Source organism: Salmo salar, chromosome ssa12, assembly GCF_905237065.1.
Source record: "Salmo salar chromosome ssa12, Ssal_v3.1, whole genome shotgun sequence".
In the NCBI taxonomy this organism is placed as follows: Eukaryota; Metazoa; Chordata; class Actinopteri; order Salmoniformes; family Salmonidae; genus Salmo; species Salmo salar.
In genome coordinates, this window is record NC_059453.1 from 16,045,340 (window position 1) to 16,072,537 (window position 27,198).

The window sequence follows — 27,198 nt, forward strand, 5'->3', positions numbered from 1 at the left end:
CTGTACACTACACTTCCTATGCATCATGTAAATAGGTTCATCTATCTAATTTCCTTCATCTGCACTGATCTGAGGACAAGATAGGTGTGGTATTTCATCAAATGAGAGACTTCAACCAGTAGAGAATGTAAAACACTTTATTGAAAGAAGTTCATTATCCAAGTGTTATAAATAATATATACATTATAAATATTATAATTGTAATATTTTTTTTAAATACAAGTACAATCTGTACTTCAATGCACTGCTATTTCGCAGTATATAAACAGAGGAAGAGAGGTGTGAGTGTAAAAGACAAAGGGAAAGAGGTAAGAACAGAGGAGCAGGGAAGGATTACAGTGCTACTAAACTTAATTACATAAGTGTCTCTAGAGATGTCTCCTAACCAGCCTTGGGCCCCAAGTTGGCCTGAAGGTTATCTTAACAGCGGGTGAGGTGGCGATGATGGGTCTGGGGGTTGGCATCCTCTCCCACATCAAAACATACCTGCAGACAAGAGACAGAATAAAAAAACAAACAAGGCTTAATCATGCTATCACCGTCAGTCATCATAATCATCAGGAGGTAAAATTCTAAAACTCTGGGACTACTACATCTCTATTTCAATGTAAAGCACTCTTTAATAATACTTCCTGTTGACCCAACCAAGTGACCTCTCACCTCTGATCATGCTGTGCCCTCTATGAAGCCAGTTCAGATGAGGGAGGGGTTCACCGACACAGCTGATATAACCTACAGCAGGTATTCCCAAACGAGTACGCCAAATAAAAATGTGATTCACATTTCAATAACACATTTATTTTCGATGAACAAAAGGTTTTATATGTAAAATGGTTAAATAAATAGCAAATGTATTGAATATTATTATATTATTTTGTGCCCTTGTCCTATAAGAGCCCTTTGTCAATTCCCACGAGCCGGGTTGTGACAAACTCACACTCATTCTTATGTTTAATAAATGTATCGTGTAGTGTGTGTGTGGCAGGCTTACAATGATGGCAAAAAACAACATTTGAGAGTGTGCTGACCCTGGTGCTAGAGGGGGTACGCAGCCAGTGGTTGAATGTTTGAAGGGGTACGGGACTAAAAAGTTTGGGAACCACTGACCTAGAGGATTACGGGAGAAGGGGAGAGAGGGATAGAGTGAAGGAGACTGTTATTGAGAAAATAAGTCAGTTAAAGAGACGGTGTTCAACAGGAATCTGTGTGTGGCCTCACCTGGTGTCCACACTAAGTGGCTGCAGAGTACTTTATGTAGACACTCAAGTACAAACAATTTAGCGTAGTTATATAAATAATGAAGTGCCTTACTATTCTCCATGGTTTGTCCTCTTGTCTATTATTTGAAGGTGGAAGGAGCCACAGTTATACACCTGAGCCTGCTTACTGCACAACACAATCCATCAATCAGATCGATAGACAAGTGTGTAGGTGTGGGTTATAGGGTGTCTAAATGTTTTCAAAATGGGTGAGAGCCTGTTTTGTTTTTGTACAGACACCACTCCTACCTAAACATCACCCTCACCTGCGAAGTAGATCAAAGGGAGAGAAACTGTGAATTGAATAACTGCAGTTGACATAGCTCAGTAAATGGAAGAATACACTTATTGCAATGTGAATGGCTCTTAAAAGAGCCTTTGGTTGTGCATAGTGTAGTCTATGGTGTTGCCAGGGAACAGCATCCTCTTCAAGGAAGTAGGATGTGAAGGTCTCCCGCACACAGATTGCCTCCTGTGCTGCATTGTTGGCCCCCATCCTGGCAACATCCTGCAGAGCAGCAGACCTCTCCTCTGGCACATGGTGGAGAGTTGCAGGTCCCCTCCTATTCATCATCATGAAGTTATGCAGGACACAGGTAGCCTTCACAGATGCCTGAAATCCCCCATGAGGCAGTCCCAGATTGCCCTGGTCATCCAACTGTGCAGTGCCCTAAACAGTAACTGTAGGCAATCGTTTTGAAGAAATCTCCAGTTGCAAGGCATCTGTAGGAATATGGAAGATAATGTCATTAGACTTTTACGTCACCTGGTCATTGTGGATTACTAAAGTATAATATATCTTATAACAAACATGATAACATTGGATAGATGCATGTGTAGCATGTGACAACAGCAGGATCATATCAAGGATAGCATCACAATACCACTTGAAGCTTGATGATGACTTGATCATTTGAATCAGCTGGGTAGCACTAAGGCAAAAATAAAAATGTGCACACCTTTGAGACCCCAGGAACAGGACTGGGAACCATTGCTCTTCATCTGCAGACAGGGTTTCACAGTTCTGTATCTGAGGACAGAAAACAGACTTCGTTATACTAAAATTAGACCGCACTGAATATTGTTACTATTATCTCCGTCCTCACTTCTTTCTAGGGAGTGGAACTACACAACAGTACCTGCCCTATCCAGAATAGCCTACTCTACCTTCTTTGACAGTTGGAGCAGCTATCCTTTCACTCACTTCCATGGCTGTTAGCTAGCCACCTACAAATGCATTTGGAGTTTGTTTTACAATGACAATTACATCAGGATAGCTAGCTAATATGAAGTTAGGTAACAGGTGATATTTAATTCAGTTAGCTAACTTGCACTGTAGCTAGTTAGCTAATAATACAAACTGTGATCAAATACTTATACTTACCGGACTAACTATACTATATGTGTGAAGTAAATTGAATGTAGTATGCATATTGGTTATAGTTAGTCTACCAAAAGTTCCCGCATTTCGTACTTCATTCCCCAAAATACAAAGTATACAAGCAGTGGACAACATTTCCGTGCTTTTAGGGCCCATAATGCAGTTCTTCCGACAATGTGCGTGGCTTCAACGTTTGCAGATTTGAAGAAAATGGCGGAAAGTATACTGGCGAAGTCCGACGAGATGCGAATTCATTGCTTTAACTAATTATGACAAATGTTAAGAAAATGTCGAGCAACATAATAAAGTAATTACTTTTCAAGTAAGTTACACATGATTTTGCCAGACAATTTGTTAGCTACGCTATTCTTAGGAACCTCATAGCATATCAATACAGCACTATGTGCCGTTGTAACCGATGTGAAATGGCTAGTTAGTTAGCGGTGGTGCGCGCTAATAGCGTTTCATTCAGTGACGTCACTCGCTCTGAGACCTGAAGTGGTTGTTCCCCTTGCGTTGCAAGGGCCGCGGCTTTAGGGACGGAACCTACACTCGGCATGTTAGCTAGTTAAGTAACCCGTTAGTTGGCTACTAATACATCGAACTTGCCAGTATATTAACTCATTTATATGCTCTCTACCCAACTGTGTGTTCGTAAATGGCGTTTTGCTCTTGAAGCGTTCACAGCGCACACTGGACGCTCACAATGGCAGTCAAGCTACTTAATTTTACTAGCCCTAGCATAGCTGGTTAGGTTGTTTTCATGTTGTCGGCCAACTGTGCTGCTGGCAACAATTGAATTACGCCTTTTTGCCGATGTTTACATGTCACCGGCCATATTCTATGGGTGTTAATTTAGGCGTTCGTAAATTCGTCAGTTATTCTTCGCTCTGGCACAGACGAGTGCTCTGAAATCGGAGTAGAGAGAGTGAATTTACATACGCAACCTACCGACTTGATTATTCATGTAATTCTTAGCGGTATAGTCGTTGAGCGTTCTTAATGGACATTGTTAATGAAGTCGTAAGCGGTCTTGTCATTTGTTTTACTAACAAGCTAGAAAGAAGTTGCATAGTAACAGCATCAACTTCCGAATTGGAAGGATACCTTTCGTTTGCAGTTTCCTAAAATTAACTAATAGTATACACTCATTAAGTATGTAGTATACATTATGTTATGGGTATTCGAACACGGGTATAGTCTTTACCCCCCCAAAGTGTATTTACTTGAATGGGTTCTCCCAGCAGCAATGTGGCCGATTGGAAACAGGGCAGCAACGTTTGTCACCAGAGCGGTTTAGAGCACACTACTAATTTAACTGTTTATAAATGAATGAAATGGAGAATAGATTTAACTATTTACCCATTTAAAAACCAGATCTTCATACAAATTTACTATGATGAATTATTGTCGCACAACCGAACTGCTGCTGCCAACATGCCCACAAGCGAGCCACGCGGTAAACAAGTGTACACAGGCCATAACAAATATCCTTTTCATTTCATGCACTATACACAACTATACACATAGTATAAATGACGACGCGACACACAGCTTTTGTTTATTATATCCCATACATAACTGTATTGCAGAAATACAGTTAGACATTTGCTATCTTTGTTTTCTATGTTGAGTGCATGCTGCATAGTTTACGTGGTAACAGTCATTGGTATAATTTAACTATTATCATTCTCAAGTAAATAGTCACAGTTCAAAGTAATGTCTTGTTTGCGTCTATTCCTCAGCAGTGATGGGTGCCGCGGTGTTCTGATAAAGGAGGTCCGACCTGGATCCCAGGGTTAAAATACGGTTCCGGAAGGGCGTTGGGAAATGCCCACCCTCTGCTCACCCCAGTGGAACTATTTTTCCCTTTGACGAGTTTAAAATAGCTAAGTACAGTTATACATTTATATTGTGTACTGTTATTGCTAAAATAATGCTTGTATTTAACGTTATATCATTATTGTCTAAATGTAAAACTTGATGGTTTGCAGACTTGCCTTGGAGCTGGCCACTCCCCTTATAGTCTCCGTGGAACATCCCATCAGTGAGTTGATTTATGTACTTTCTGTTCCTGCACGTTATAGCTTAGTTCCTTTTTAACTTAATACTTTATAGGACAGTCTGTTTTTCAAGTCATTTAGCCCTTGGTATATTTTAAAGCACTTTGGTTTATTTCCTTGTCATAATTTGTATCATCCAAGTTTTGATAAATAAAAACCCTTATTGTTTAATTGTGACACTCACTTGATTTGATTGACAGCCTGACTCAGCGTTCTATTCAACAGAGCCTGGATGCTGCTGATCAACTCCACCTCCTGCGGTATACAAACACAACCATCACCTTATTTTCAGATTGGTTTCTAGTGAAATCACGTCTAGGCAACATTTAGTAATGATACAAGTATTTAGGTGAACTAGAGCAAAGACAAGTCGATGTTATTGTTTTAATCACCTTAAGCAGCTCCTCCTCTACGTGGTCTTTAACCAGGTCGGGCCCCAGCCGCCGTTCCCGACAGGTTAGGTTATCCGTGGCAATGGCGAACGGGATCTCGGTGGCGTCCAGCGACTTCAACAGCCTTCTCTTCTGCTGCAGGAGGAGGTCTGTCTCGGCCACCAGCTTTTCGATGTGCCGCTGCAGCTCCGACTTCCAGAAGTGGATATGCTGCAGTCTCTCGCCCAGGTGCCGCGTCCCCTCAGCTTGGGTGTGCAGAGTCCCGGCCTCGGTCTCCTTATACAGTGTTTTGGAATCATGGCAAATCCTCTCGGCGTTGTTTCAGTCTGTAACCACCTGGTGAAGGGTAGAGAAAGGCTTGCCTCCGGGCTGCCATTCCTCTGAACGGTACCCCGCGGTAGCCAAGCCGGATGAGGGATACAAGTGTATGTGGGCGGGAGGCCACTCTAAAAGTGTGCAATGCCACAGATGTCTCAAGTTGAGGGAGCGTGCAATTGGCATGCTGACTGCATGAATGTTCACCAGAGCTGTTGCCAGAGAATTGAATGTTAATTAAAACTGTTGAAATTGTTGCATGTTACGTTTTATATTTTTGTTCAGTATACATTCTCAGGTAACAACAAATGGTGGATGGATGAACACACACACTTTTCTAAAATGTATTCACCTGAAAATAGGCCTCTGTTCTTTTTTCAAACACTAATGGACCAATGTTAGTAAAGTAATGACTGTCTAGTCTGGATTATGTTCTAATAGTCTAACTGAAGATGAGTCATGGTGATAATAGGCTGCTCATGCATGGTTAATGCTCTCTGCTGGCTACTAGGTCTTCTGTCTTCTCACTAACAAACGTATTTTCCGACCACAACGTTGTTTGTCGAGAACTATAAACACATTAACTCACCACAGCCACAATTTCCCCTCCAAACACACACACACACACGAACACAGCATATTCACACCCCTCCACCTCTTCACTTTAAAACCCTTTAGTGAGTCAGAGGTCTCTGGTCTATTGATGGGAATCAGTGTCTTCAGGCCTGCATCCCAAATGACACGCTGTTCCCTAGATACAGGAGTGCACTTCATTTGACCAGGGCTCATTGTCATTTGGCAAATGCCCCTGGTGTGAGTGGAATTTCCTGTTAGACTGGGATTTGTAGTCACACAGTGATGATGCAATTACCCTGGAACTAGTGATTGACCAATGGGTGTAGTTATTTTCCATCAGGCTTGTGTTCACTATTCAGCCACTTAAGATAACATTGTTACCTCATCTGCCTCACTCCTCCCTCCCATCTGTGTATGTGCTCGTTCTCGCTCTCTTTCCTACGTGGTTCACTTTCTCATGGTCTCTCGAGGGTGTTGCAGGTCTGATCTTTAGCTCCACACAGTCCACAGTACCTCATCTCCTCCAGGACACCAAAAAGGTAAGGGGCTGTCACTCTGCTCGTGGCTGGGAAAGGGTGCTCTGAGTTGGGGGGTTTCAGAGTGGTTCTTTGCAGGATATAATAAAATATGAAAGAGTTGTGTGTAGGCCTAGGAATATCTGTGTTTGTTTTGTGTTGCTACGTGAGAAGGAAAAGACTTGTTAGAAGCGGGTGTTTTTTAAAAATCAGTTTAGAGAAAACACAGCACCAGTCACCCTACCTTCTAACTCTGTCTTGGTGCCTAATGTTTGACAGCGCTGTTAGATGTGTACACACAGACAGCGCTGTTAGATGTGTACACACAGACAGTGGCAAACTGTACTTCACACATCAGTGAATTTATAGCTAACCAAACCATGATATCATTAATGGGGAAATGTCCAGCTGTTCTGTGAGATGTTGGATTAAGGAAATGAAAATAAAGCCTTGCGTAAATGTTTAACTGACTAGAATGTGTGAGTTTGGGTTTCTGCCCATTGTAAATGGGTATAGTAAAGGTCAGGGTTGGGGTCAATTTGAATTGAAGTCAGTTAGTTTAGGAAGTAATCTGAAATAATTTTTAAAAGGAAATCTATATTCAATGACTTCTCAATAAATGGAAGAGAAGAAGCCATTTATTTTAAAGATGTTAAATGTTTTACATTCTTTATGAAGCATGTGACAAATACAATTTGATTTGATTTCCATAATGAACTTTCCCAACTTCACAGTACAGCCCCCCAACTTTCTTTCTCTCTCTCTCACACCCACAATCACACACTAACACATGTACACACAGACTTCTTTTGCATCATTTTATCTTGTCAGTCACATTAGCAAGAAACGCCTCATCTAAGAATTTAAACTTCACTTGATGGCCCACCCAACTTTAACTGTCTTGATCAGTTTCTCTCTCTCTCTTTACTCTCTCACACACACCATACAGCGAGCGGGCAGTCTGTATCAGGCTCCATTGTGTAGTGTGCTTGGCAGCTGATTGTTGTTCTGATTGGTCTCTGACCCAGTCTTGAGGACATCCCTAATGGCCCCATGTTACCTTTTGTAGTGCACTACTGTTGACCAGGGCCCATAGGGTAGTGCACTACTGTTGACCAGGGCCCATAGGGTAGAGTCCTACTGTTGACCAGGGCCCATAGGGTAGAGTCCTACTGTTGACCAGGGCCCATAGGGTAGTGCACTACTGTTGACCAGGGCCCATAGGGTAGTGCACTACTGTTGACCAGGGCCCATAGGGTAGAGTCCTACTGTTGACCAGGGCCCATAGGGTAGAGTCCTACTGTTGACCAGGGCCCATAGGGTAGAGTACTACTGTTGACCAGTAGAGAAGGTGGGTGCAGAGACATGTGTTTTCTAAATGTGAAAACACAGCACCAGTCACACTACCTTCTTCTAACTCTGTCTTGGTGCCTTATGTTTGACAGTGCTGTTAGATGTGTACACACAGACAGTGCTGTTGGATGTACTACACACAGGCAGCGCTGTTGGATGTACTACACACAGGCAGCGCTGTTGGATGTGTACTACACACAGGCAGCGCTGTTGGATGTGTACTACACACAGGCAGCGCTGTTGGATGTACTACACACAGGCAGCGCTGTTGGATGTGTACTACACACAGGCAGCGCTGTTGGATGTACTACACACAGGCAGCGCTGTTGGATGTACTACACACAGACAGTGCTGTTGGATGTACTACACACAGGCAGCGCTGTTGGATGTACTACACACAGGCAGCGCTGTTGGATGTACTACACACAGGCAGCGCTGTTGGATGTACTACACACAGGCAGCGCTGTTGGATGTACTACACACAGGCAGGGTGGAAAACTGTACTTCACACATCAGTGAATTTGATAGCTAACCAAAACATGATATGGGGAAATGTCCAGCTGTTCTGTGGGATGTTGGATTAAGGAAATGAAAATGAATCCTTGTGTAAATGTTTAACTGACTAGGGTGTGTGAGTTCTGGTTCCTGCCCATAGTAAATGGGTTTAGTAAAGATCAGGTTTGGGGTCAATTTGAATTGAGGTCAGTTAGTTCAGGAAGTAATGTGAAAAAATCTATATTCAATGACTTCTCAATAAATGGAAGAGAAGCTATTTATTTTAAAAGTTGTAACATTTTGTATTTAAAATTCAAAACACTTCCTGAATTGGGTGTCTTTAATTCTAATTAACCCACTGTTGACCAGGGCCCAACGGGTAGTGTTGACCAGAGCCCATAGGACTCCGATTAAAAGTAGTGAACGACAGTATATAGGGAATAATGTGTTCCCTCTAATTTTTTCATCACTGAGCAAATTTCAGGTCTGCTGAGCACAAACTTCAACATTCTGTGCAACTTCTGGTGCGCGTTTACTGTGACCACTGAGGCTGTACACACTTTAAGTTAGTTTTAACCAGGGGCGCAACTTTCACTGGGGACATGTCCCCCCCACATTCTGAAATTCCATTTGGCCCCCCCCCCCCCAGTTGTATCATTGGAATGTGATACAAAATGAGGCAACGTGGTCAGGTAGGTTGTTTTGGAGTGTTTATTCGAGCAGATGAAAATAATACAATTATGTCTCCCCCACTTCTAAAACCAAATTTGCACCCCTGGTTTTAACAGTGATCAAGTAGACTACTATTTGATCATAATGTAGACCTACCAGTTTGGTCTACCATCAAAAACAATGGAGAAAATGCATCCCATAACATTTTAACATGGAAATAGCTGTTCTATCATTCAGCCTACAGTAGCAGCCAATGTGTGGTGTTCAGACTTTTGAAAAAAAACATGCAGGGCTTGACATTAACCTGTTTATCCACTTGTCCTTCAGACAAGGAGGTGACTGAAAATGTTGTTGAGTCGTTTGATGCAAGAAACCATTTTATTCCCATACCATTATTACAGAGAATCAGACAAATACAACACAAATACAACACTGCCCCTTTAAGACAAAAAAGCTCTTTAACTGACTCCCTTTTTAAAGATGTCTAGAAATGCACGTGTTGTGTCTTGTAGGAAGCAACCACTCCTCCATTGCTGACTAAAACATATCTAGAACTGGGCTAATAACTCACTAACTAGCAAAGGGTATGAACAAACGTGGCTACATGCAGCTCTCGCTTTGATCTCAAAACAAGCTCATCTAATCACGACCGCTGACTCTGTAAAGACAGTCACATTCAAAGTGAATGGTACATATATGGCAGTGGTTTATTTACAGATAGGCCTACTGCAGCTCTGATTGGTTATGCTGTACCCGTCTGTGTAGAGTACGGCTGAGTAGTGTGTCAATGCAATTGAATCCTACTCTGATGCGTTCTGTCTACAACAAAGTCTCTTGAATCGTTGGTTTTGTTTCGGTATGTTGCATTGAAAGTAGCTAATATTGCGTTGATTCGATCACAATTCCCACAGTAGAGGGAAACGTTGATAGTGTTAACTAACGGGGAAAACTAGAAAGTTGAGTGAGGTTCAATCTCGTGTTTCTCTGCGCGGGCTGATTTTTCTTCTGCGGAGAAGCAGTCCCCCGCAACACACACACACTAAACAACTCTACCTCACTTCCTCATGATCCGGTGGAACAAAGTCCAACAGATAAGCCTCCCTTACAGCTTCACAACAACACCATCGTCAACTACATGATGCTGTATCATATTTAGTGCACTGCTTTTGACAAGGGCCCATGGGGAATAGTGTGTCATTTGGGATTCGGAAGTATTCAGAACCCTTGACTTTTTCCACATTTTGTTACGTTACAGCCCTATTCTTAAATTGATTAAATCGTTTTTTCCCCCTCATCAATCTGCACATAATACTTCATAATGACAAAGTACAAACAGTTTTTTAGAAATGTTAGCTAATGTGTAAAAAACAAACAAATGAAAATATACTGCTCAAAAAAATAAAGGGAACACTTAAACAACACATCCTAGATCTGAATGAATGAAATAATCTTATTAAATACTTTTTTCTTTACATAGTTGAATGTGCTGACAACAAAATCACACAAAAATAATCAATGGAAATCCAATTTATCAACCCATGGAGGTCTGGATTTGGAGTCACACTCAAAATTAAAGTGGAAAACCACACTACAGGCTGATCCAACTTTGATGTAATGTCCTTAAAACAAGTCAAAATGAGGCTCAGTAGTGTGTGTGGCCTCCACGTGCCTGTATGACCTCCCTACAACGCCTGGGCATGCTCCTGATGAGGTGGCGGATGGTCTCCTGAGGGATCTCCTCCCAGACCTGGACTAAAGCATCCGCCAACTCCTGGACAGTCTGTGGTGCAACGTGGCGTTGGTGGATGGAGCGAGACATGATATCCCAGATGTGCTCAATTGGATTCAGGTCTGGGGAACGGGCGGGCCAGTCCATAGCATCAATGCCTTCCTCTTGCAGGAACTGCTGACACACTCCAGCCACATGAGGTCTAGCATTGTCTTGCATTAGGGGGAACCCAGGGCCAACTGCACCAGCATATGGTCTCACAAGGGGTCTGAGGATCTCATCTCGGTACCTAATGGCAGTCAGGCTACCTCTGGCGAGCACATGGAGGGCTGTGCGGCCCCCCAAAGAAATGCCACCCCACACCATGACTGACCCACCGCCAAACCGGTCATGCTGGAGGATGTTGCAGGCAGCAGAACGTTCTCCACGGCGTCTCCAGACTCTGTCACGTCTGTCACGTTCTCAGTGTGAACCTGCTTTTATCTGTGAAGAGCACAGGGCGCCAGTGGCGAATTTGCCAATCTTGGTGTTCTCTCGCAAATGCCAAACGTCCTGCACGGTGTTGGGCTGTAAGCACAACCCCCACCTGTGGACGTCGGTCCCTCATACCACCCTCATGGAGTCTGTTTCTGACTATTTGAGCAGACACATGCACATTTGTGGCCTGCTGGAGGTCATTTTGCAGGGCTCTGGCAGTGCTTCTCCTGCTCCTCCTTGCACAAAGGCGGAGATAGCGGTCCTACTGCTGGGTTGTTGCCCTCCTACGGCCTCCTCCACGTCTCCTGATGTACTGGCCTGTCTCCTGGTAGCGCCTCCATGCTCTGGACACTACGCTGACAGACACAGCAAACCTTCTTGCCACAGCTCGCATTGATGTGCCATCCTGGATGAGCTGCACTACCTGAGCCACTTGTGTGGGTTGTAGACTCCGTCTCATGCTACCACTAGAGTGAAACCCCCGCCAGCATTCAAAAGTGACCAAAACATCAGCCAGGAAGCATAGGAACTGAGAAGTGGTCTGTGGTCCCCACCTGCACAACCACTCCTTTATTGGGGGTGTCTTGCTAATTGCCTATAATTTCCACCTGTTGTCTATTCCATTTGCACAACAGCATGTGAAATTTATTGTCAATCAGTGTTGCTTCCTAAGTGGACAGTTTGATTTCACAGAAGTGTGATTGACTTGGAGTTACATTGTGTTGTTTAAGTGTTCCCTTTATTTTTTTGAGCAGTGTATAACATTTACGTAAGTATTCAGACCCTTTACTCAGTACTTTGTTGAAGCACTTTTGACAGTGATTACAGCCTCGGGTCTTCTTGGGTATGACGCTACAAGCTTGGCACACCTGTATTTGGGCTTTGGCTGGGCCTGTCTGGGCTTGAGACTTGTCCCGAAGCCACTCCTGTCAAGGACATTGAGACTTGTCCCGAAGCCACTCCTGCGTTGTCTTGGCTGTGTGCTTAGGGTCGTTGTCCTGTTGGAAGGTGAACCTTCACCCCAGTCTGAGTTCCTGAGCACTCTGGATCAGGTTTTCTTCAAGGATCTCTCTGTACTTTGCTCCATTAATGTTTGCCTCAATCCTGACTAGTCTCCCAGTCCCTGTCGCTGAAAACCGTAGGGATGGTGCCAGGTTTCCTCCAGACGTGACGATTGGCATTCAGGCCAAAGAGTTCAATCTTGGTTTCATCAGACCTGAGAATCTTGTTTCTGATGGTCCCAGAGTCCTTTAGGTTCCTTTAGGTGCCTTTTGGTTAACTCCAAGCAGGCTGTCATGTGCCTTTTACTGAGTGCTTCCATCTGGCCACTCTACCATAAAGGCCTGATTGGTGGAGTGCTGCAGAGATGGTTGTCCTTCTGGAAGGTTCTCCCATCTCCACAGAGGAACTCTAGAGCTCTGTCAGAGTGACCATCGGGTTCTTCGTCCCCTCCCTGACCAAGGCCCTTCTCCCCCGATTGCTCAGTTTGGCCAGGCGTTCAGCTCTAGGTAGAGTCTTGGTGGTTCCAATCTTCTTCCATTTAAGAATGATGGAGGCCACTGTGTTCTTGGGGACCTTCAATGCTGCATATTTTTTTTGGTACCCTTCCCCAGATCTGTGCCTCGACACAATCCTGTCTCGGAGTTCTAAGGACAATTCATTCGACCTCATGGCTTGGTTTTTGCTGTGACATGCACTGTCAACTGTGGGACCTTATATAGACAGGTGTGTGCCTTTCCAAATCATGTCCAATCAATTGAATTTACCACAGGTGGACTCCAATCAAGTTGTAGAAACATTTCAAGGATGATCAATGGAAACAGGATGCACCTGAGCTCAATTTCGAGTCAATTTCATAGCAAAGGGTCTGAATATTTATGTAAATGTATTTCTGTTTTGTTTTTTGAAATTTGGAAACATTTTCAAGAACCTGTTTTTGCTTTGTCATTATGGGGTATTGTGTATAAATGTAGGATGATATTTAAAAAAAAAATGAATCCATTTTAGAATAAGGCTGTGATTTAAATAAATGTGGAAAAAGTCAAGGGGTCTGAATACTTTCCCGAATGCACTGTATTTATAGCGCAGCAGTATAATCGATGCATTTCCTTATGATGTGTAGATTTTTATGAAAGATAGTTTGTTCTTAACGACTGACTTGGTTATTGTAAGTAAAGGTTATTGATGAGCCTGAGGTTAGAATGAATCAGGAAGTTAGAATTTGTATTTATTTATTGAACCTTTATTGAACCAGGATGTCCCATTGGGATCAGAAGACCTGTTTTCCAAGGGAGACCACATAGATCAATTATGTTTAGATGATGTGATGTATTATAGCTGATTCCAGATGACATACTGCACTGTGTAATACAGCTGATTCCAGATGGCATACTGCACTGTGCAATACAGCTGATTCCAGATGACATACTGCACTGTGTTATATAGCTGATTCCAGATGACATACTGCACTGTGCAATACAGCTGATTCCAGATGACATACTGTACTGTGTATTATAGCTGATTCCAGATGACATACTGCACTGTGTTATATAGCTGATTCCAGATGGCATACTGCACTGTGCAATACAGCTGATTCCAGATGACATACTGTACTGTGTATTATAGCTGATTCCAGATGACATACTGCACTGTGTTATATAGCTGATTCCAGATGACATACTGCACTGTGCAATACAGCTGATTCCAGATGACATACTGTACTGTGTATTATAGCTGATTCCAGATGACATACTGTACTGTGTATTATAGCTGATTCCAGATGACATACTGCACTGTGCAATACAGCTGATTCCAGATGACATACTGCACTGTGCAATACAGCTGATTCCAGATGACATACTGCACTGTGTAATACAGCTGATTCCAGATGACATACTGCACTGTGCAATACAGCTGATTCCAGATGACATGCTGCACTGTGTAATACAGCTGATTCCAGATGACATACTGCACTGTGTTATATAGCTGATTCCAGATGACATACTGCACTGTTTGCCTATGACTGAGTACAGTGTCTCAACTATGTGAGGGGTCCATAATATGGCTTGGAACCTTTTACTGCAGTGAGTGATTCTTGGTAGTCTTAAACAAATCTACTTTGAAACCAAAGTATCCACCTCACACACATGGTTATGGACTTAAAAAAAGAGGACACCTGTACCATGTCAGATATAGAGTTGAAATGTATTCAGTTCTGAGTTTGCATCCCAATACTACACTTTATATACATCACAGAGGACTTAAATATAACAAAACCGTTTGACATAGAAACACTGGATTTTCGTCATGAATTACATTCCACCCATGAGGTCACAGAGGGCACTTCTGGACATTGACTGCAGGAAAGGGCCATGAGGTCACAGAGGGCACTTCTGGACATTGACTGCAGGAAAGGACCATGTGGTCACAGAGGGCACTTCTGGACATTGACTGCAGGAAAGGACCATGTGGTCACAGAGGGCACTTCTGGACATTGACTGCAGGAAAGGGCCATGTGGTCACAGAGGGCACTTCTGGACATTGACTGCAGGAAAGGGCTGCCTCTGTATTTTGTATTGTCAACTGATGTGTCATTGTGGATTGACACTTAAACGTTTTCTAACTGACCCTAACTGTTGATCATCCACCAGTAACATAGACCAGGGTTAGGGTTATTCTGATAGATTTAGCCTCATGGTGAGTATACACACCAGTAACATAGACCAGGGTTAGGGTTATTCTGATAGATTTAGCCTCATGGTGAGTATACACACCAGTAACATAGACCAGGGTTAGGGTTATTCTGATAGATTTAGCCTCATGGTGAGTATACACACCAGTAACATAGACCAGGGTTAGGGTTATTCTGATAGATTTAGCCTCATGGTGAGTATACACACCAGTAACATAGACCAGGGTTAGGGTTATTCTGATAGATTTAGCCTCATGGTGAGTATACACACCAGTAACATAGACCAGGGTTAGGGTTATTCTGATAGATTTAGCCTCATGGTGAGTATACACACCAGTAACATAGACCAGGGTTAGGGTTATTCTGATAGATTTAGCTCCATGGTGAGTATACACAGTGGGTGTGTGGCATTCATTAGTGGTGGTGGTGTTGTTATAGGCTTGTACTACTCACATTCTAAAGGCCAAGTCTTTGTCCAATGAAATGTCACCATTCTAGTTATTTGTCCAACGAAATGTCACCAAACCTGCCCGGTTGAATACAGGGGTGTGTATCATTGTTATAAGCAACAGCTTGAACAAGGTGTGTGTGTGAGAAGGTGGGGGCAGAGACATCTTTTCTAAATGTGATATTTTCATAAGGTGTGTTCTCTCTCTCTCCTCAACCCCACCCAAGACAGTATGGAGAAGAGCCAGTTTGGACCCCCGCAGGACGTGTCGGCTCCCCCCTACCCCGGCCTCCCAGTGGGCTACCAGGGAAGTGGCGGGGGAACAGCCTACCCCCCTCAGCCTGGCTTCCAGGGAGGTAAGAGATCAGATCTACACTGATACTCTTAGGGACAGTTTAAAATTTACACTTAGAAAATAAGGTGTGATCTAGAACCTTCCTGGAACCTGAAAGGGTGCTCCTATGGGGACAGCCGGTGTGTGTCACAATAGCCATAGATGTTATGAACATCATTGTTAAGTTCTGGCCAACCACTCTGTATCTCTGGGTTTGTGCTCCCATAATGTGGCCAACCACTCTGTATCCCTGGGTTTGTGATAAATGACACAGTGTATTGATGTATTTATCTATCCCTTATTTATCAGGTCCCCAACCCGGCATGTACCCACCACCTCCCCAATACAACATGGGCATGGCACAACCTACAAATCCCCCTGGGGGTGAGTCTCACACACACACACACACACACACACACACACACACTGAATAAAACTCCAAACTGACCAAAACGACCTTAATCGGTTCCTTATTTTATTATTCACAGTACCCCGTGAAAAACGAGAGCCAAGTTGTACACACACAAGGTATTGGCTGGACGTCCTGGCCTTAGCAACACCCAGCCTTAGCAACCCCTCGACTCCTCTACCTCTGTAGGGGTTTGAAATATAGAACTAACAACAAGCGACACAATTTGTTGGGGGCCTAAGTTGTTCTATCCAGTTGTATCCTGTTCTATCTAGCTCTGTCCAGTTCTATCCCATTCTATTGAGTTCTATCCAGTTCTGACCAGTATTTCCCTCTCCCTACAGTAACCCGGGTGGTGGTGATTCTTTCTAGTCCTGTCCAGTTCTATCCCGTTCGATCCAATTCCATGAAGTTCTGACCAGTTTTATCTGGTTCTAACCAGTATTCTCCTCCGTCTGCAGTAACCCAGGTGGTGGTGATGCAGCAGCCGCTGCCTAGAGACGTACCCGGCCAGATGACGTGTCCCCACTGTCAGGTCCAGGTTCTGACAGAGACCACACACACCACTGGACTGCTCACCTGGGTCATCTGTGGATCACTCGGCTTCTTCCTGTAAGTTGTACACACACACACACACGTACCATATGCAGACATGTGGCACACATTCTTTTTTTCTCTCTCTCACAAACACACATACACTGTACAGATGGATACACACATTGAATCCCTTCTCTCTCTCTCTACCCCACCTCTGTGTCTCTGTCTCTCTCTAGGTGCTGGCCATGCTGTTTGATTCCGTTCTGTGTTGACTCCTGTAAGGACGTAGAACACCACTGCCCCAACTGCAGGAGAGTGATCCACATCCACAAACGCATGTGAACAGACCAAGATGAGATACCTGCCACAAAGTGATCCACATCCACAAACGCATGTGAACAGACCAAGATGAGATACCTGCCACAAAGTGATCCACATCCACAAACGCATGTGAACAGACCAAGATGAGATACCTGCCACAAAGTGATCCACATCCACAAACACATGTGAACAGACCAAGATGAGATACCTGCCACAAAGTGATCCACATCCACAAACACATGTGAACAGACCAAGATGAGACACCTGCCAGAAAGTGATCCACATCCACAGATGAGACACCTGCCACAAAGTCATCCACATCCACATGTGAACAGACCAAGATGAGACACCTGCCACAAAGTGATCCACATCCACAACTAGCACCGGCCCACAGCCACTGCTGCCACAAAGTGATCCATACCTTTATGAATCCATTCCAATACACCACTAGTCTACACCACCTCACTACACCACTAGTCTACACCACCTCACTACACCACTAGTCTACTCCACTACACAACTACTCTACTCCACTACACAACTACTCTACTCCACTACACAACTAGTCTACACCACTAGTAGGTCCAAGAACGCTTTTAGTACCTGAGTAATGGTGACTCATATTTCCAACCATAACACACACACACACACACACACACTTGTGAAGCAACGTGCTCCTCATGAAAATGGAATGGCTGTTGGTGAGAAGTCACAGTGTAAAGACACTAGTCTGTCTGTGGCTGAGATGACTACTGGAAGACCAGCTTAACATAGCTTGTTACACACTGACACTAGTCAAAGGCCACTTCTAGCAGACCTTTACACTGATTGTAATGTATGTTTGCTTTCGTTCTGTGAATCTTCATGTTAGACAGAAAGTATGATTCTATTTGTATTGACGTTGGTATCGATTGGTTGTTGGGTTTTTGAAGGGACAGTCCACAGTTGAAACAATAAAAAAGCTGAACCCTGCCTCTGTTTTTATAAAAAGCTGCGGGATGGGGCTGGAGAAATGTAACCGCTCTCAAAGACAGAGCTATGCATGCAATGACTGATCATCCAAAATTATAGCTTATATTTTGGGTTCTGATGGGGTACAACAGTTGAACTAAGCACAAGAGGCAGTCATAAGTTATATTCTTCAAGATCCCAAAAAACGATGCATTAACTGCGGATTGCCCCTTTAATTGATTTACAATCATTGTTTTAGTAAAGGCAATAATAACTTTGACTTTTGAGATGATAGTGGCCCTTTATTCCAGAAACACACTTTAATATTTCTTTCTAAAATGTATTCATCTGAAAAAAGGCCTGTGTTAGGTGGGTTATCTACCTTTTTTCCAAACACCAATGGACCAATGTTAAAGTAATATCTAGTCTGCATTACGTTCTAATAGTCTAACTGTAGCTTTCGCACCATGATGATACTGTTTCGTGTTTGATGCTCTCTGTCTGCTCACCAAAAAACACATTTTCCAACCACAACAATTTGTTTATCGACAACTAACAGCATAACCACAATGTCTAAATCCCCCCCCCCCCACACACACACTCTGTCTGTCTGTCTGTCTCTCTCTCTCTGTCTGTCTCTCTCGGTGCTTGAGTTTCGTTGTCTCTTGAGGGAGTTGCATTTCTCATCTGTTGCTCTACAGTACCTCGTCTCCTCCAGGGATCCAGACAGGTAAGGGACTGTCACTCTGCTCCTGACTGGGAAAGGGTGTTCTGAGCTGGGGGAAGGTGGGCTGGAGTGAGGGGGTTAGAGGGGATAAAGAGAAATACTAGTTAGAAGAGGGGTGTCTTTTAATTTTGTTTAGAGAAAACACACAACTCGTCCATACCTTATTTGAGAGGTGAGGATTTTTTGTATGGAGGTCAATGAGAGAGTGTTCTATTTGGTTAACAAAAACTGCAATGGCTTACTTGCAATGTGTGGCTTATCTGATGGAGATAAGTTTGGTAATGATTAAGTCGTTACAAGAGTACTGATATAAGTAGGACATGTGATATCCCGACAACTTTGAGAAAAAACACTTTATATCAGAATTGTGCCTGGTCACCACTAGTTACTACAGCCACGAAGTCCTAAACCCCACTTAAAAATCTATCTTCTTAAAATGTGATTTTAAACCAAACCCTAACCACACTGCTAACCTTATATCTAACCCTAACCTTAAAATAATACCAAAAAAGCAGATTTTAGTTTTCATGCATTTTTTACGATATAGCTAATTTTGACTGTGTGTCTGTGGTAACTAGTATAAACCGTTATGCCTGTTGTTCACAGTGTATCTACCCTCTCATTGGCTAGAATGGCTTTTTTTTTTACAACTCCTCCCGACAGCACCACTACACCAGCCCCCTGGAAGCTAAAGAGATATTTCACTGGAGATTCAATAGAGATATTTATTGGTGGATTTATTCATTGACATTTATCTCTTATTATCAGTTCTCCAACCAGACATGAACCAACCACCTCCCCAGACACAACCTACAATCACCCCTGGTGGTGAGTCTCACTCACACACACACACACACACACACACACACACACACACACACACACACACACACACACACACACACACACACACACACACACACACACACACACACACACACACACACACACACACACACACACACACGCATACACACACACGCATACACACATACACACACACGCCTGTACGTAGGGGTGGCAGGTAACCTAGTGGTTAGAGCGTTGAACTAGTAACCGAAAGGTTGCTAGATCGAATCCCCGAGCTGACAAGGTAAAAATCTGTCGTTCTGCCCCTGAACAGGGCAGTTAACCCACTGTTCCTAGGCCGTCATTGTAAATAAGATTTTTTTCTTAACTGACTTGCCTAGTTAAATCAAATCAAATGTTATTGGCCACATACACATGGTTAGCAGATGTTAAGGCGAGTGTAGCGAAATGCTTGTGCTTCTAGTTCCGACCATGCAGTAATATCTAACAAGTAATCTAACAATTTCACAACAACTACCTTATATACAGAAGTGCAAAGGAATGATTAAGAATATGTACATATAAATATATGAATGAGCGATGGCCGAACAGCATAGGAAAAATTCAGGAAATGGTATAGAGTACAGTATATACATATGAGACGAGTAATGTAGGGTATGTAAACATTATATAAAGTGCCATTGTTTAAAGTGACTAGTGATACATTTATTACAACCAATTATTCATTATTAACCTCTCTGGGCCAGTGGGACGCTTGCGTCCCACCTACTCAACAGCCAGTGTAATCCCGTGGTGCGATATTCAAATACCTTAGAAATGCTATTACTTCAATTTCTCAAACATATGACTATTTTACACCATTTTAAAGACAAGACTCTCGTTAATCTAACCACACTGTCCGATTTCAAAAAGGCTTTACAACGAAAGCAAAACATTAGATTATGTCAGCAGAGTACCCAGCCAGAAATAATCAGACACCCATTTTTCAAGCTAGCATATAATGTCATATAAACCCAAACCAAAGCTAAATGCAGCACTAACCTTTGATGATCTTCATCAGATGACAATCCTAGGTCATTATGTTACACAATACATGCATGTTTTGTTCAATCAAGTTCATATTTATATCAAAAACCAGCTTTTTACATTAGCATGTGACTAGCATGTGACTAGCATTCCCACCGAACACTTCCGGTGAATTTACTAAATTACTCACGATAAACGTTCACAAAAAAACATAACAATTATTTTAAGAATTATAGATACAGAACTCCTTTATGCACTCGCTATGTCCGATTTTAAAATAGCTTTTCGGGGAAAGCACATTTTGCAATATTCTAAGTAGATAGCCCGGCCATCACGGCTAGCTATTTTGACACCCACCAAGTGTGGTACACACCAAACTCCGATTTACTATTAGAAAAGTTTGATTACCTTTGCTGTTCTTCATCAGAATGCACTCCCAGGACTTCTACTTCAATAACAAATGTTGGTTTGGTTCAAAATAATCCATAGTTATATCCAAATAGCGGTGTTTTGTTCGTGCGTTCAAGACACTATCCGAAGGGTAAAGAAGGGTGACGCGCCCGACGCGTTTCGTGACAAAAAAATGCAAAATATTCCATTACCGTACTTCGAAGCATGTCAACCGCTGTTTAAAATCAATTTTTATGCTATTTGTCTCATAAAAAAGCGATAATATTCCGACCGGGAGTCGTTGTTTTCGTTCAAAGAGAGAGAAAGTAGACATGGTGTCGGCTCATGCACGCGCCTCCAGTCTCATTGTCCTCAGATCGACCACTTACAAAATGCGCTAATGTTTTTCAGCCAGGGCCTGCAAAGCCACCATTCATCTTTCTGGCGCCTTCTGAGAGCCTATGGGAGCGTTAGAAAATGTCACGTCATGCCAGAGATCGCCTGTTTTGGTTAGAGATGATCAAGAAGGCCATGAAATGGTCAGAGAGAGCGCTTCCTGTTTGGAATCTTCTCAGGTTTTGGCCTGCCAAATGAGTTCTGTTATACTCACAGACACCATTCAAACAGTTTTAGAAACTTTAGGGTGTTTTCTATCCAAATCAAACAATTATATGCATATTCTAGTTACTGGGCAGGAGTAGTAACCAGATTAAATCGGGTATGTTTTTTATCCGGCCGTGCAAATACTGCCCCCTATCCCCAACAGGCTAAAGTGGCTAGAGATTGAGTCTGTATGTTGGCAGCAGCCACTCGATGATAGCGATGGCTGTTTAACAGTCTGATGGCCTTGAGATAGAAGCTGTTTTTCAGTCTCTCGGTCCCAGCTTTGATGCACCTGTACTGACCTCGCCTTCTGGATGATAGCGGGGTGAACAGGCAGTGGCTCGGGTGGTTGTTGTCCTTGATGATCTTTTTGGCCTTCCTGTGACATCGGGTGGTGTGGGTGTCCTGGAGGGCTGGTAGTTTGCCCCCGGTGATGCGTTGTGCAGACCTCACTACCCTCTGGAGAGCCTTCTGGTTACGGGCGGAGCAGCTGCCGTACCAGGCGGTGATACAGCCCGACAGGATGCTCTCGATTGTGCATCTGTAAAAGTTTGTGAGTGTTTCTGGTGACAAGCCAAATTTCTTCAGCCTCCTGAGGTTGAAGAGGCGCTGTTGCGCCTTCTTCACCACGCTGTCTGTGTGGGTGGACCATTTCAGTTTGTCCGTGATGTGTACGCCGAGGAACTTAAAACTTTCCACCCTCTCCACTACTGTCCCGTCGATGTGGATAGGGGGCTGCTCCCTCTGCTGTTTCCTTAAGTCCACGATCAGCTCCTTTGTTTTGTTGACGTTGAGTGTGAGGTTATTTTCCTGACACCACACTCCGAGGGCCCTCACCTCCTCCCTGTAGGCCGTCTCGTCGTTGTTGGTAATCAAGCCTACCGCTGTAGTGTCGTCTGCAAACTTGATGATTGAGTTGGAGGCGTGAATGGCCAAGCAGTCATGGGTGAACAGGGAGTACAGGAGAGGACTGAGAACACACCCTTGTGGGGCCCCAGTGTTGAGGATCAGCTGGGTGGAGATGTTTCCTACCCTCACCACCTGGGGGCATCCCGTCAGAAAGTCCAGGATCCAGTTGCACTGGGCGTGGTTGAGACCCAGGGTCTCGAGCTTAATGACGAGTTTGGAGAGTACTATGGTGTTAAATGCTGAGCTGTGATCGATGAACAGCATTCTTACATAGGTATTCCTCATGTCCAGATGGGTTAGGGCAGTGTGCAGTGTGGTTGCGATTGCGTCGTCTGTGGACCTATTGGGGCAGTAAGCAAATTGGAGTGGGTCTAGGGTGTCAGGTAGGGTGGAGGTGATATGATCCTTGACTAGTCTCTCAAAGCACTTCATGATGACGGAAGTGAGTGCTACGGGGCGATAGTCGTTTAGATCAGTTACCTTAGCTTTCTTGGGAACAGGAACAATGGTGGCCCTCTTGAAGCATGTGGGAACAGCAGACTGGGATAAGGATTGATTGAATATGTCCGTAAACACACCAGCCAGCTGGTCTGCACATGCTCTGAGGTCGCAGCTAGGGATGCCGTCTGGGCCGGCAGCCTTGCGAGGGTTGACACGTTTAAATGTTTTACTCACATTGGCTGCGGTTAACGAGAGCCGGCAGTTTTTGGTAGCGGGCCGTGTCAGTGGCACTGTATTGTCCTCAAAGCGAGCAAAGAAGTTGTTTAGTTGGTCTGGGAGCAAGACATCGGTGTCTGCGACGGAGCTGGTTTTCTTTTGTAGTCCGTGATTGACTGTATGTTGCCACATACGTCTCGTGTCTGAGCCGTTGAATTGCGACTCTACTTTGTCTCTATACTGATGCTTAGCTTGTTTGATTGCCTTGCGGAGGGAATAGCTACACTGTTTGTATTCGGTCATGTTTCTGGTCACCTTACCATGATTAAAAGCAGTGGTTCGCGCTTTCAGTTTTGCGCGAATGCTGCCATAAATCCACGGTTTCTGGTTGGGGAAGGATTTAATAGTGACCGTGGGTACCACATCACTGATGCACTTGCTAATAAACTCGCTCACCGAATCAGCGTATACATCAATGTCATTGTCCGATGCTATCCTGAACATATCCCAGTACACGTGATCGAAGCAATCTTGAAGCGTGGAATCAGATTGGTCGGACCAGTGTTGAACAGACCTGAGCACGGGTGTTTCCTGTTTTAGTTTCTGTCTATAGGCTGGGAGCAACAAAATGGAGTCGTGGTCAGATTTGCCAAAAGGAGGGCGAGGGAGGGCTTTGAATGCATTGCGGAAATTAGAGTAGCAATGATCTAGTGTTGTCAGCCCGGGTCGCGCATTCAATATGCTGATAAAATTTAGGGAGCCTTGTTTTTAGATTAGCCTTGTTAAAATCCCCAGCTACAATAAATGCAGCCTCAGGATATGTGGTTTCCAATTTACATAGAGTCCAATGAAGTTCTTTCAGGGCCGTCGATGTGTCTGCTTGGGGGGGATATACACGGCTGTGACTATAATCGAAGACAATTCTCTTAGTAGATAATGCGGTCGGCATTTGATCGTAAGGAATTCTAGGTCAGGTAAACAAAAGGACTTGAGTTCCTGTATGTTGTTATGATCAAACCACGACTCGTTAATCATAAGGCATACGCCCCTGCCCTTCTTCTTACCAGAGAGATGTTTGTTTCCGTCAGCGCGATGCGTGAAGAAACCAGGTGGTTGTACCGACTCTGATAACGTATCCCGAGTGAGCCATGTTTCCGTGAAACAGAGAATGTTACAATCTCTGTCTCTCTGGAAGGCAACCCTTGCTCGGATTTCGTCTACCTCGTCAAGAGACTGGACATTGGCGAGTAGTATACTCGGGAGTGGTGAGTGATGTGCCCGTCTACGGAGCCTGACCAGAAGACCGCTCCGTCTGCCCCTTCTGCAGTGCGCCGTTGTTTTGGGTCGCCTACTGGGATCAGATTTATTGTCCTGGGTGGTGGTCCAAACAGAGGATCCGCTTTGGGAAAGTCGTATTTCTGGTCGTAATGTTGGTGAGTTGACGTTGCTCTTATATCCAATAGTTCCTCCCGACTGTATGTAGTTTAAACCTAAGATTACCTGGAGTAACAGTGTAAGAAATAATACGTAAAAAAACAAAATACTGCATAGTTTCCTAAGATCGCGAAGCGAGGCAACCATCTCTGTCGGCGCCAAAAAAACACGTGTGTGCCAGGCGCACAGGAATACACACACACAGTTTACAGGAATACACACACACAGGTTACAGGAATACACACACACACAGGTTACAGGAACACACACACACAGGTTACATGAATACACACACACAGGTTACAGGAATAATCACACACAGGTTACAGGAATACACACACACACACAGGTTAGAGGAATACACACACACAGGTTACAGGAATAATCACACACAGGTTACAGGAACACACACACAGGTTACAGGAATAATCACACACAGGTTACAGGAACACACACACACACACACACACACACACACACAGGTTACAGGAACACACACACACAGGTTACAGGAACACACACACACAGGTTACAGGAATACACACACACAGGTTACAGGAATACACACACACACAGGTTACAGGAACACACACCCACAGGTTACATGAATACACACACACAGGTTACAGGAATAATCACACACAGGTTACAGGAACACACACACACAGGTTAGAGGAATACACACACACAGGTTACAGGAATAATCACACACAGGTTACAGGAACACACACACACAGGTTACAGGAATAATCACACACAGGTTACAGGAATAATCACACACAGGTTACATGAATACACACACACTGAATCTCCATCTCTCTCTCTATCTGTCTCTGTCCCTCTCTCTCTCTCTCTCTCTAGGTGCTGGCCATGCTGTTTGATTCCGTTCTGTGTTGACTCCTGTATGGACGCAGAACACCGCTGCCCCAACTGCAGGAGAGTGATCCACATCCACAAACGCATGTGAACAGACCAAGATGAGACACCTGCCACAAAGTGATCCATATCTACAAACCTACTGTATATTTGAACAGACCTAGTCACAACCCACTGACAGTTCAGACAGACAGTTCATCCATATCAGAAAGACAATAGTCTACTGTCTCTCTGAAATGACCACAGCAGGGCAGCTTCCTCTACTGTCTCTCTGAAATGACCACAGCAGGGCAGCTTCCTCTACTGTCTCTCTGAAATGACCACAGCAGGGCAGCTTCCTCTACTCTCTCACTGAAATGACCACAGCAGGACAGCTTCCTCTACTGTCTCTCTGAAATGACTACAGCAGAGCAGCTTCCTCTACTGTCTCTCTGAAATGACTACAGCAGGACAGCTTCCTCTACTGTCTCTCTGAAATGACTACAGCAGGACAGCTTCCTCTACTGTCTCTGAAATGACTACAGCAGGACAGCTTCCTCTCTGTCAATGGGAATGTGTGACAGGGTATTCTTCACCATATGGGGAGGCTGCAAGGTAAAAATTAACTATATCGTAAAAATTCATGAAACCAAAAATGTGCTTTTTGGTCTTAATTTAAGGTGAGGCATTAGGCTTAGCAGTGTGGTTATATTTGATGACTTTGTGGCTGTGCTACTGATTGTAAACAGATCGCATTGTTCTTTGCAATGAATAAAGGTCAAGTTTATTGATTGGTTGTTTGCTTTAAATGATTGATGAGTAACAAGGATTTGAATCATCTCAATAATGACTTAGACTTTTGAGATGATCATGGTTATTGTATTCTTTCAGAAACACACTCACACATTCCACACACCACACACCACCTACCACACACACACATTCCACACACCACACACACGCACGCACGCAAGCACACACACACCACCCCCTCTTCACTAATCTGTCTGCACTCGAACCCTTTAGTCACTAAAGCTTAGTGAGTCAGAGGTCTCTGGTCTGAGGTCAGTTTCCTGTTCCCTGGCATACTGGCCGTTGTCTCACAGTCAAATCAATATAGATTTGCAGATATTACCACAGGTGCAGCGAAATGCTTGTGTTTCTAGCTCCAACAGTGCAGTAATATCTAGCAATACAAAACAATACACACAAAAACCACAAAGTTGAAAGAAAGAAATGAAGAAATATCAGAATGAGCAACGTCAAAGTCCAGGACATACACTGCCTTCAGAAAGTATTCACACCCCTTGACTTTTTCCACATTTTGTTGTGTTACAAAGTGGGATTAAAAGGGATTTAATTATCGTTATTGATACACACAAGAAACTGATGAGCGTGAAAAACCCAGCAGTGTTGCAGTTCTTGACACACTCAAACCGGTGTGCCTGGCACCTACTACCATACCCTGTTCAAAGGCACTTAAATGTTTTGTCTCGCCCATCCACCCTCTGAAGGGCACACATATACAATCCATGTCTCAATTGTCTCAAGGTTTAAAAATCTTTTTTTTAACCTGTCTCCTCCACTTTGTTAGGTTCTAATTCTCAGAGAAAAAACTCAGACATTTATGAAAGCTTAACCAAGTTTATTACCCAGAGGGTCGATACAGCTGCATTCAGACAAAGACATGGTTTCCCCTGTGGTAGTATTCATACCCCCCTTTGGGTGGAGTCTCCTCCTCATCTCTAAACAGTGCATCGTTATTTCTAGTCAGGGAGCTGAGTGATCTGGGCCTTCAACTGTTCCTCCCCTTATCAGTACTGCCACATGCCATCGTGTTCCCTGCACTCAGCCCCTCCCAAGCTTCAC

General features: G+C 43.8%; 2 protein-coding genes across 4 annotated transcripts; one reads left to right on the top strand and one right to left on the bottom strand.

The window, feature by feature from the left end:
• Positions 1-776: 776 nt before the first annotated feature.
• LOC106593502 (tektin-4) lies at positions 777-5,416 on the bottom strand (the record flags this gene model as incomplete). Its single annotated transcript, XM_014184830.2, has 4 exons — positions 777-1,982; positions 2,219-2,289; positions 4,888-4,958; positions 5,096-5,416. Coding segments are annotated over 4 exons (516 nt in total), but the record flags the coding sequence as incomplete, so codon positions are not given.
• Positions 5,417-6,348: 932 nt separating this feature from the next.
• LOC106564305 (lipopolysaccharide-induced tumor necrosis factor-alpha factor homolog) lies at positions 6,349-17,939 on the top strand. 3 transcript variants are annotated; one of them, XM_045690831.1, is made up of 6 exons: positions 6,349-6,525; positions 15,594-15,722; positions 16,010-16,084; positions 16,571-16,721; positions 16,883-16,970; positions 17,027-17,939. In XM_045690831.1, exons 2-6 carry the CDS (start codon positions 15,599-15,601, stop codon positions 17,042-17,044), a joined length of 456 nt encoding a protein of 151 aa, XP_045546787.1. In that variant the 5' UTR covers positions 6,349-6,525; positions 15,594-15,598; the 3' UTR covers positions 17,045-17,939. The 3 variants fall into 3 exon arrangements, with proteins under 3 accessions (XP_045546787.1, XP_045546785.1, XP_045546786.1); XM_045690829.1 differs by having other exon boundaries at positions 16,883-17,939; XM_045690830.1 differs by having other exon boundaries at positions 6,372-6,525; positions 15,598-15,722; positions 16,883-17,939.
• The last annotated feature ends 9,259 nt before the right edge of the window (positions 17,940-27,198 follow it).